The 12,310-nt window shown below is 41.4% G+C and overlaps 1 protein-coding gene across 1 annotated transcript in view; it reads left to right on the plus strand.

The window, feature by feature from the left end:
- The window catches only part of GSK3B (glycogen synthase kinase 3 beta), a 149,655-nt gene that overhangs the window by 68,119 nt on the left and 69,226 nt on the right, over positions 1-12,310 (plus strand). Inside the window, exon 3 of the mRNA XM_082278654.1 lies at positions 11,663-11,746. Within this exon, the coding sequence (XP_082134780.1) occupies positions 11,663-11,746 (84 nt within the window). The remainder of the gene's footprint in view (positions 1-11,662; positions 11,747-12,310) is intronic.

A 12,310-nucleotide genomic window follows, 5' to 3' on the forward strand; every position in this document is an offset into this window, starting at 1 on the left:
ACAAGATACGGTGACTCTTGTCTTAACCTAACCTGGTGTGCAGGATGTGTAGGGAGTGATAGTGTCTTGCTTACATAATCAAGGCAGGTGGTACCACATCCTTAGCAGGCAGTAATCTTCATTATTTCATAGTGTTGGGATTGTGAATGCAAAACGTTCTCAGCACCCTTTGTGTAGAGTTTGATTTCAACAAAATGTGGAAAAGACATTTTCACTGGTTAGGTGTGGGGCAAGGAAATTAATTCACAGAATCACAAAATGGGTGAGGTTGTAAGGGACCACAGTGGGTCATCTGTTCCAGCCTCCCTGCTCAAGCAGTGTCATCCCAGAGCACATGCCACAGCATTGCTTCCAAATGGTTCTTTAATATCTCCTGTGAGGGAGACTCCACAATCTCTCTGGTCAACGTGTTCCAGTGCGTGGTTAACTGCACAGTAAAGAAGTTCTTCCCTCATGTTCAGGCGGAACTTCCTGTCCATCCATTTCTACCCATTGCCTCTTGTCCAACTGTTCGGCACCACCAAGAAAAGCCTGGCTCCATCCTCTTGACACCCTCCCTTCAGCTACTTACATAGATGAGGTCCCCTCTTAGTCGTCTCTTCTCAAGGCTGAACAGGCCCAGCTCCCTCAGCCATTCCTCATAAGTGAGATGCTCCAGTACCTTCATCATTTTTGTTGTGCTTTGCTGAACCCACTCCAGGAGCTCCATGTCTCTCTTGGACTGAGGATCCCAAAACTGGACACAGCACTCCAGATGTGACCTCAGTGAAGCTGAGTAGAGAGGCAGGATCATGACTCAACTCCAGGTCATCTCGACAGCATGTCTATTCTGCATGATGTGTGTAGTGGGAGATCTTCTTAAATAATGAAAGTAAGATCTTGCAGTGGGAAGTATATGGCAAGGTCAGTGAAGGTTTTGCACCTTGCGTTATTATTAACGGTAGATGTTTTAATGAATTAATCTATGAGAATCCTCTCTAGCACTGTATGTTAAACAAAAGAATGCATAGTCCATTGAAAAGGTGGTAGGTGGTGTAGGAAACAATTTCTGAAATAATTTGTGATTGACTTGCATTGAGCCTCTTCTACAACTGCATTTTTGGAAACAACTTACAAGTTCAGTAAAGAGAGGTTAAATTTCCATGTCTTCAGGTTTTAGGGTCCCAGATGACTAGGAACTTCTTTGGAAGCATCTGGTGATGGCTGCTGACCAGCCTTTGGATGATGTGGTGTCAACATGATTGATCTGACCAAGTCATCTTTGTTCCCTCAGTCCCTCATTTTTAGCAGTTCTCTTCCATTTACTTGCTACAGAGTTATGTGCAAATTCTCATTTTATTCTGGAAGCAAGGTGGAAGCCAGGATACTCCCAAAGCTTCCTGGAGCAGCTCTCCTATAAAACAGGCTGAGAGAGTTGCAGCTGTTCAGCCTGGAAAAGAGAAGGCTCCAGGGCAATCCTAGAGCAGCCTACCAGCACCTAAAGGAGGTTACAATAGATGCGGAGAGGGACTTTTTACAAGGGCATGTAGTGATAGGACAAGGGGGAATGGATTTAAGCTGAAAGAAGGTAGGTTTAGATGAGATGTTAAGAAAAAATTCTTCCTTGTGCAAGTGGTCAGGCACTGGAACAGGCTGCCCAGAGAAACTGTGGATGCCTCATTCCTGGAAGTGTTCAAGGCCGGATTGGATGGGGCTCTGTGCAATCTGGTCTAGTGGGAGGTGTCCCTGCCCACGGCAGAGAGGTTGGACCTAGATGATCTCAAAGGTCCCTTCTGACCCAAACCATTCCGTGATTCTGTGATTTTTGCACTTACTGGGTGAAGAAGGACTGGGCTTCATGGTAGTTAGGTTGTCCCCGCCCTGTGTTGGTCCAGCTGGACCTGGTGCTTGGGAAACTCTGAAACTGGAAGCCCATGAGGTGGTAGTGTAGCCTTTTGAAATCTGCTTAAAGTGTGCCACTTTAAATTCATAGTGCTCACCTGACATATGAAATAATTTCTTTCTGCACCTTTCTTTTTCTGGGAGATCTCTATTCCTTTTTAATGTGACTAAATTGTGAAGCTAATCATAGTGCTGTGTCTCTGCTTTTAAATTTGTCATTAAAAAACATGCCTCGTTATGCAAATAGTTACTAAAACTTGTTTTTCTCTGTACTTTTTCTTTTGGGGCAGTTTAGGCTAGAAGTGAATGTGAAGGTTTCCTGATCTTTTCATTTTAGTGCTGTGACACCCTTTTGCCAAAGGAAATGATTTCTTGAAAAATGGGACAATGTTTGAAAGTACTAATGCTGACTAAGGAAAAAACCCCTCAAGCAAGAAGTCTGATAACCTGTTTTATCCAACTTGGAACACTAATTCTTCAACAGCTTATAGTGAATTTGTACTCTGACATAGCTGGCTTTCCTTTTCCAAGTGTATGATAGGTTGTTTGTATCTAGCAAAGGTCAACTGGTGAAATTATTCTGCAGCTCTGGGAAGAATGTGCTGCTGCCTTTTAATATGAAGATACGTATTTGGGGAAGCTTGACTTGTTTTTATATATAAAACTATGAAGGAGTGTTGAAACGTTCTTACATGTGTGGCTATCATCTGAGATTTAGTAGGGTATTTATTATTTTAGGTTTATCTTATACCTGATACTCACATGTGGTTGGTTTTTTTAGTTACAGCAGTAGCTAATAAATTTTGTTATCTGCTCATGACAAACTTACCAAACCAGGGGGTGGAGAAGCAAACATGAATTTGGGGAGAACAGCTTATTGTATATATGCATAAGGCAAAGAGCGTAAGTTCCAATTTTAACTTCACTGCTGGAGTTGAGCCAGTTTCCTCTCCCATTCCCCCAGCCCCAGAGGAGCAGCTGCCCAACTTCCCTCTGAATTCAGCAGGGAATGGTTAACCCTTTAAAAGCTTAGTTATCTGGGAGCTCATTATTAAGAAATTGTACTTCTTGAAAATTTATTCTGTTTGGCAAATAATCATCTGCAGGCTAATTCCACTTGCCAGTTCCACTCTCCCCTTGCTCCCAGCTCAGTCTTCACCTGCTGTTTCCCTTTTTTTTGTCTTCTAGTTTGAACGTTGCCTCTCAGGTCTGAGGGAGTAATTAGGATTGAAATAAAAGCCCCTCATGACTTGTAACATCAGGCATTTTCATGTCATGTAGCAATACGCCTGAGACAAAGGAAGAATAAATATTGGGAGCAGCACTTACCTGTTCCCCAGATAAATAAATATATAAATATATTTTTGGAGGGTGAGGAGAAATTACCTTTGTTTTGCACGTCCTTTGGAATCTGTTTGCATGAAGCATCTGCTACATCATAGGTAAGAAGAGAAGGCCAGGAGTAATAAAACATTTCATTAATGTTTAATAATGTGATTGGCAACCCAGTGAATGTCTTATGCCTGTGGGAGATTGGAACTTATTTGATTAATAGATTAATTGCAACCTGTTCTGGTTGTGATTGCAGGTGTAAGGTTCTGTGGATGTTGCAGACTCCCTGAGGACTGATGTTACAGGCATTTTTATACTTTCTTCTTAGTTGAAGAGTGAAAAATCAAAACATGAGGAAAAATCTGACGGCTATTTCTATGAAAGGAAAAGGATTTTTACTGTAAGAGTTTTTTAACAGAGATCCTCTGTGCTTGCACTGAAGAAGAATGGCTATTGTTATCTCTGAAAGCATAGGCCTGCCTTTTACAAAATTATTTCCTTTCAATTATTCTTCTGCACTTTATTTCAATCTTATAAAGTACTTGAACAATCTCTGAGTTTCAAACTTAGTTCTGTTTTTCTAACTTGGGTGTACTGCAATCCCTCTTGCATCTGGACTTGCTGCCAGCAGAACACAGTAGATGCTGTAGAATGGAAGTGTAAAACCAAGCTGTTCATCCGGTCACAGTATTTGAAACAACCACTTAAAAATGATGTAGTAAGTATCAGGCTGTGGTTTAGAAGTGATGTGATGCTGGAAATCAGTTTGTCTTCTAAGTTTAGTCTCAAGCTTCCAAAGTTGGAAGAAATTTAGAGATGATATTAAGTCTGAGATGCTCTTAAACTCCACTACCATTCAAAGAGGCAACAGTGAACTAATGAATTTGTCTTCCACTGTTCAATTAACTGCTGAGATACAGGAAGGGAATGAAAGAAAAGATTTTTTTCTTCTGTTCTCCCTGGAGAGATCAAGGCTTGTTTTATCTCTTAAGAACACAAATAAGCCATTTCTGTTGCCAGTAATAGGAAACTATGTGTAATAGCTATATGAAGATAAAGTTTTCTGCTTGGGACTGTGTTCTGCATTGGAGAGAGCAGCCTGGAGATGACATAATATGGCACTTGCCATTTCTGACTGCCTAGGGGAAGAGTTAGGAACTGGAGAGCACGTGGTCTCTTCATGAGAAGGGATGTAATGCCTGAGTTTATTGGGAGCAGTAATAGAATCGAAGGAGCTAACAGGGTGAAAACAAGGTGTGTGTTAGTACCTCACACACCTTGTTAAATTTTCATCCAGTATGCCTGTCAGCTCACTCATTACTGAATGGTTGTGGTTCAAATCTGTCTAGTTTTGAAGGGGCTAATGAAATCTAGCCTGCCTTTGTGGTAGCTATGTGACTTTTTGTTTCACTCATTATTCTAGAACTTTAGTTTAAAGCATATTTTTGACTCCTGTGGCCCCTGCCTGCTCTTTAATTTCAGTTGAGCTGTTAATAAATCACGGGTTTGCAGGTTGGGAGTGCGCTGGTGGCCCCACCTACACTTGCCTGAACCCTGCGCCTTCAGCTTGCCCTGGCCTGGCTCCAGCCCAGCACACTCTGCCCACTGGCTTCTTCAGGCAGGTCCTGCCTGCTGCTGCAACTTTCAGAGCTGATACTTTCTGCCCTGCTCTGTACCCATGCCAAGGCTGAAGGTCGCTGTGCTCAGTAATAAATTTTGGACAGAATACAGCTGAGGCAAGCATTTTGTGCCTGTGATTCGTTTCTGGGGGTTTGCAGGCCAGCGTATCAGGATCACTTTCTGGTGCAGCCTTGCTGTGCATCTCCATCGTTTGGTGCTTCAGGATCTTAATTATCCCATTTTCACAGGATGAAAAATAGCGAAAAGTGTGGCAATGTTGTGGATCTTGGTAGCAAGATATAGCTGGGTTTGGTGCCTTTGATGCCTTCTGGTTATGTAGTAAAACAGAGCATGATGCAACCACAATGCAGCGAGTTGCACAGAAGTGCATACACAAGCATTCTGTATCTTGGACCCCCTGGCAGCTTCCTCTGCTCATGCCCCTTGCGTAGCACAGTGCACACACGCTCATTATTCGGATTTTCCCTTGTATGAGGATTGCGATTCCTGCGAATGGCAAGCAGGAAGAGATATAAGGAAGGGGTGGAGGTTGAGAGTATTTAAAGCAGCAATTCTATATTTGAACTGTAAACTGCTGATGGCTATCACCATTTTTTGTTTTAGTTTTGTTTCTTTTTTTTTTTCCCTAGGGAATCTGAGAATGTCAGCAGTATATAAATTAGTATTTGTTCTGTGTTTCTGGGACTTTTTGGATTATAAATTCTGAGTGTTTCTACAATTGCTAGCCCTCAAAACTGCTTCTGTTCACATGCATGTGTTAGACATGGGTAGAGGTTGCAGCAGGACAGGGTACGTGGACTTATGTTGGGCTCCAAGTATTTACAGTAATTGATGGAACAGCAGGAACTGGGTGGTGGGTGTTGTGGCATTACAGCTCTTGGTATGTCATAGATGCAGATAATTAGTAGATAGTATTTATTTGTTGGCACTGTCCTCTGCTTTTGGAATAAAGGTCATGATTGTGTGAGTTTGAGACTAACAGATGTGCTAAAAATGGAGACCACCCCAAATTAGATCTGCTGGTGTTGTAAATATGCTGTGGCTGGCAGGAAAGGGAGACTGGGGCTTTGTCGGAATCCACGCCTCAAACGTAAATGAGGAAAACTCTGATCCCTGTTGACATTTATCTCTGTTTTAAATTGCTTGCCTAAAAAATGGGCTTAACATGGGTGGGTAGCTATTGATGACCAGAATGGACAGATTCCCAGCCAAGGCTTCTGTAGCTAAGGCCCTTTTGCACTACTTTTTCCTCCAAGCACTAATGTATTTGTGAGATCTTGGGGCAGGATGGATGTAGGAATTGGCCTGTATTCTGTAAAATGCCTCAACTATCATATATCTGTGAAAGTCAGTTCTGAGAGAGTAGTTTCTGTAATACATTTGCTGACAGCAAGACAGTGTTAAAAGCAGTTTTGTGATTGATGGTGTTTGACATCCTTCTTTGGAGGAATGGGTCATGCCACTTCTTTTTAGAGAAGATATGGTACACCTTTTATTTTGCAGACTGTCTTGCTAAGCTTAGGACAAACCACACAGGCTAGGATTGGAGCTTCAGTAACAATATTAGTGAAAATATGCTAAATATGCTGGGGTTTGTGATCCCACTACCCCTTGGTAACCTGAAGGTGCTATTTCAATGACATCCTCTGTGGTCTTCAATCTCTTTGTTTTGGTAGGTTTTGCAAAGCTTAGTCTAGGAGGGATGGCTTCATTGTTGTGCAATCAGCTGTCTCTGCAAGGCATTGATAGTAGCTGGCTAGGATCACACTGAAAGCCCTGTCAGTATGCGCCTGCTGCCCTGTGCTTGGAGTCCAGCCTTTTTCTTGTGGTGGAAGAGGGTCAGGATAAAGAGCTTTATTGCTGCTGGATGAAAAATGCTTTGAATCTGTCAAGGTTTCGGCCTGAGCCTGTTCTTGGGGCAGGCTCAGCAGTGCAGCAGGTGAAGGTGAATGGACGTGACAAGTCATTCTGGGTGTAGAAGTGGGAAAAGCAGGGTGGGGGGAAAAGCAAGCCCTGCTGCTTCATCACGGTCTTCATGCCTCCTGCTGGAAACTGGTTTCTTCCCCAGCTTTGCCCATGGCTTTCTCTTCCTGCTGTTCACTGTGGGAACACCTTTATGAAGGGTAAGAAATGTGGTAGGATGGGGAAGATTAGAAGTAGAAGCAGAGAAAAGGAGGAAGCAGTAACCATGACATATACAAGAGCAGGAATATGTGTGTATACTGAGAAATTTGGCTCTACCTGTGCTGCTTCCATCCATCTGTAATGCCACAGTTCATGCAATTACACTCCATGTGCTGTTTTTCCAATCTGATAGAAGAATGCAAGGTATCGAGCTTCATCGTTTGAAGGTATTACACCAAGAATATTAACAATTACTTCCAAAAGTGCAAAAATAAGCATTAACATTAGTTGCTGGTCCTGCTTGATTTAAGCAAGAAGTCTGATGCTGAAGGTACTTGTTGAATTAGACTGGTAGGTTATCCTGCCTTTCCATCTAAAAGGTATCTTCTCTGAAAGTTCAAGATGTACATAATTTCATCTGTTCAAAATAACCAGGCTGTGTCCTTGGTGTGACACAAAGCAAAAATATAAATTCCTAATTTCTCCCATTTCATCTGCACTGAACATAACCCTCAAAGAACCTTGCCGAGACTTTAAAGAGGTTTTTCTTCTTTTTCAGAAGAAAAACAAAAACTAAAACCCAGCATGCCCTTCAGCTAAGAAAACTGAGGAATTCTCTTCTGAACTGGATCCTGGTGATACTTCACCACTTCAATGGATGTATATTAACAACATCAGGCTGACATGAGCTGTACAAAACCTTTCACCTTTATTCGCTCTAGTTCAGTTCAGGAACTTGCAAGTCTATAAAGCCTCATCTCTGATGATCCAGTCATTTTATCCCTTGCTGTAAGGAGAGGAGGGAGAAGGGGATGGGGGGAGGGTGTGAGACAGGGAGAAGGAAAAGAATCAGAGTAGGAGTGAGGAATGCAAACTGGCTTAGCTCTAGAACTCCCTGTATGAGGAGGAAAGGGAGTGTGTGTGGCAGGGAGTGATGGTTATCCTAGTCTGTAATAGCAGATTACAGTAGTGAGGCAGAAATGACCTTGCTTTGGTGGTATGGTGTCACCTGCAGCACAGCTCTGAGGAACTGGGGTTGTAACTTAGGAGAGAAGGCATGAATCCTTGTGCGCGAACTTTATTAGCTGTACTTTGAAGTTATAAATCTGATGTCTTGGCAATCTTTAACCAAATCTTCAACCTTGATGAGCAACCAGTTTTCTTCAATATAATGAACAGATAAGAGGCAGGCTGGTCTAGGAAAGTTACTTTCATAAGTGATGAACAGGGTTTTGTCACATGGGATTTGCTTCAGTAGTTAGTGAAGGGCTTAAATGCACTGATCATAAAGCAGTCTGCATCAGCAGCCTTTGCCTTCTGGATAAAGAAATCTATTTTAGATGAAGAAATCGAACTGCAGAAAATCTGCTGAGTAATCCGTTCATAGTCCCTTTGGTTTGTGGCTCCTCAAAGGAACACGTGCTGCAGCAGCACGTTTTGGTGGGATCAGATGTCTGCTAGGTCCTCTCTTGTGGCAAGGCTGGCACTGAAGGGTATTGCTTTCTACAGTGCTTACCAGGCCTGGTACACTCGTTCAGTTAGAAAACTAAACCCTTTCCTTCATGTCGAACAGATGGGAGAACAGGAAATTACAATAACTCCCTCATCGTAGAGTTTTTGACTTAGCATCCATGTTTCTTGGAAGACAAAAATGATGAGTTAAGGACAAGCATGAGCCTTAGGTTTTCACCCACCCTGTAGTTTGAACGTGCGCTGTCAGCCTTTCTCATCAGCATGTTTTGAAATGATTTTAGTTTGCATTGTCTTTAGACATGCATTTTGTCTCTTGCACTTGGTGCATGACGTCTGTTGCTGTTCATTTCACTAAAGGTTCTCTGGTTATAATCTGATATTTCCCCTTCTTCTCCATGCATTTCTGCACTGGTTTTTAATAGCCCACATCATAATGTGAAAAGGTTGTTATTTATTTAAGATGTATACAGGGAAGTGTATGATAAAGTGAGCCTACTTGGAAGTATTCATCTGAAAAAAAATTAATTCTTTTACATGAACATCAGTAGCTGTTTCCCTGCCATATCCAATTTGAGGTTTGCAACTGTTCAAGTATTTCCAGTTTTAACTCCACCAGGGAGTGGTGATTAGAAATCAGCTTGGTTTTAAGATAGCTGAGGTGACTGTTTGGCTAAGATTGCAGTTTAGATATGTTTCCTTCTGCCTAGTCACAGGATGCAAGATATAGGTTACTGTGTAACTGGTTTATGACTTATCCCTGATATTAGCACCTCTTGAAACACTCTTTGTGCAGCTGTAGCAGATGGTCAGGATGAGAGCCGAAGGAGGTGGATCAAAGTGGAAAGCATCACAGTGGGCAGAGACTGTGCTTGCACTAGGATGAGATACCAGAGTATAAATATAACTTCAGCCTAGCATTAGAATAACTTTTGCTGATTTCTTTTTTCCAGTGTATCCAATCAGCATGTACACACTATCTAAAGAATACGAAGCGATAACCTGACTTAGAGTATGTATGGGTATTTTAAGAAGCTGGTAGAGATATTGCCAAAATAATATTTGCACATTAATGCTTAGCATATTCATGTTTCTTCCAGTAAATCCATGAGATAAAAAGTATTATTCCCATCTCACAGTCAGTATGAGAAAGGGAAGAAGAAATTACTTGCTATATGTTGGGCTATGAAATGCTGGTGGAATTTGGTTGAGGTGCTAGAACCTGCAGTGTTAGATTTAGTCCTGTAGTAACACTCTTAAGTGCCATAAAAGCTAACTGGAGAAATTAATTTTCTGTCATAATAGGGGATTCTGAAACCAGTGGGATCTAGAGCCATCCCTGCTTTGACTCACTAGTTAAAATCTGCCCCATGTTGTAAGGTCCAGGGAGATACCCCTGGGCCAGCAGTGGTTTGCACAAGACAAGTGGATGAGATTCTGTTGGTCTGAAGTTTGCCTTGTGCTATGCAGCACAGGAACCCCAGCCATGACTCCCAAAATTGATTTATTTTTCACTGCATTTAATAAAGAATGAGTAAGTGGGGTATATGTGAGCTCCTGTTCCTACCAGGAGCGTGCTTTTCTCTGTGAGATGTGAGGCATATTGACGAGGTTATGTGGTGAAGCCTGTATTCCTTTTTCACAGATTCACTCCATAAGATCTCAGGAACTACATGAAAGCCTCAGTGATCTCTCCTTGCTTTCTCTTACTTTCTCTCTTCATCTTTCAGTGTAGAAATAGGCCTGTCTTGGTATGCACTGAGCAGTCTTAGGCTTTAATCTGTTCAGAGGCTGGGCAGGCTCAGGGAGGGACTTGTGTTCTCCTTAGCTACTGGCTGGGTAATTGCTAACTGATGACTGTATGAGATGTCACTCGTGTTTGTAAAGAGCTGGCTAATACTGAAGTATTTTCTCAGTCAGCGGGTGGCAGGGTTGATAGGATTAATGATACTGCATTGTATCTAGCACCTCTTTTTTTTAAGGCTACATGGCTTAGAGGAATTAAAAGCGGAGTTTGTAGCCATGTTCACGTTAGAAGCTCTGGGTGGTTCTTGTGGCATTCTGTAACAATTAATTGTAGTGACAGACACCGTACGTGACCCTCTGATAACACAGAATCTGAAATCATTCTTTTGACAGCAGCACTACATAAAGTGGGTGTTAGCTTTGTGCATTTAAGGGTGAAAATATGTGGTGGCTAAAGAATTCTCCTCCCAAATACTCCTGAACTTGGCCAGAGTTAATGATACCAGTTAAGGCCAGTGAATTAGTCTAGTGTATTGGTTCTTGCTAGTTTAGCTTGTATGATTAGCAATCCTGTGATCAAAGTAAAAAGTGGAATACCTTCTATTTTTGTAGCTGCAGATTGTGTATTAATTGAGAAAGGAAAACCAGTGATGTGTAAATGTGACTAGAGGAAAAAAGTATTGTAGCAACAGCTGTGGAATGAAGTGTGACAAACAGAGCAGTGCTAATTTTACTTGCTTGTTTTTATTCATACCTGCAATTCAAAACTTCACTTGTTTTTATCTGGCAGGCTATAAGATCCTTCATTTGTTCAGGCCTCATTTATAACTGATATTGCAGGAAAGTCCCCAGTTTATCATGCATGTGATGAACTGATTTTAACAGCTTTTTCGGGTTGATATAAAATGGGAAAATAAGGCTGTTATTCTGTCTGTCTAAACCTGGTTTCAGGTGCTTTTTGTTGGTATTGCAAAAAGAATAGTAGAGGAAAAGATATTTTGTTACAAACCTCTCTTGCACTGTAGAGGAGGATGGGAGTGTAGGTGGAAATGTTATGTTTGCTTTTACAATGTTTGCATTATTTTTACAGTATTCAAAGGGGATAGGCTTCCTATCCTTCTGGTTGATACACTGTATTATTGTAAGATCAGAAAATAAAAGTGGAAAGTTAATGTCTTCTTGCCTTTTACCACTGACCCTTTGATAATGCAAATAGGTAATTCTTGGATTATGTGATGGATTTGTGGACGTTTATTTTAGAGAGAAGATGTACTCAAAGTTGGCAATATTCTCCATGATAAAGCAATTGCAATAAATACTAATGAACATGTGAAAGCTGTTGCCTCTTTCCAAGTTTGTTTTTCTTTGGTTTGTCAACTTCTGTATCTGTATATTAAAGTGTTCATGATGGTACTTTACCTTTTTCCACAGAAAGTTTTTCTAATTGTTTGATTTTCTCTTGTTTCAGAACAGAGAGCTCCAGATTATGAGAAAGTTGGATCATTGTAACATTGTCCGATTGCGTTATTTCTTCTACTCTAGTGGAGAGAAGGTAAGAACGAAAAACAAAGGAATGCATCCTGCTAACTGTCTGGGGTATAACTGACCTGTCTGAATGTCTAGAGACAGAAGTGTGAAGATACTAGACATATAACACTGAGCAAATGCTATAGTGGTGCCCAACAGGTCATACTGGAGCAGATGTTTTTCAGTATAGAAGTGTGGGGTGCATAAGGAGCAGTGTTACACTAAAAATACAACAGGAATGCAGCAGATTTGCATATGCACTGCCTTTTTCTTAATTTAGTGGATCACAGCTGGGCTTTGTTTATGTGTTCTAGCATTACCTTCCTGTATGTGCAGATACATGTTTTCTAGGATTCAGTGTTAAGAATTTTAGATTTAAAGCATTTATGTGACTTTTCCCAGACCCCGTCTTTGTATGCTTCTGTCCCCCTTCCTTGTGCATCTGTTCCAGACACAGGCTGCATTTCAGAGCCCAGAGGAAAGAATAATATATGATGATGTGATTGTAGCATTTGTCAGAGTATTTGTGCTCCAGAAGAGAGAGCGAATAGCTGGATTTAATAAATCTCAAGAAGTAGATACTGACATT

The sequence above is a fragment of the Coloeus monedula genome (genome assembly GCF_965178545.1).
Source record: "Coloeus monedula genome assembly, chromosome: 3".
NCBI lineage: Eukaryota > Metazoa > Chordata > Aves > Passeriformes > Corvidae > Coloeus > Coloeus monedula.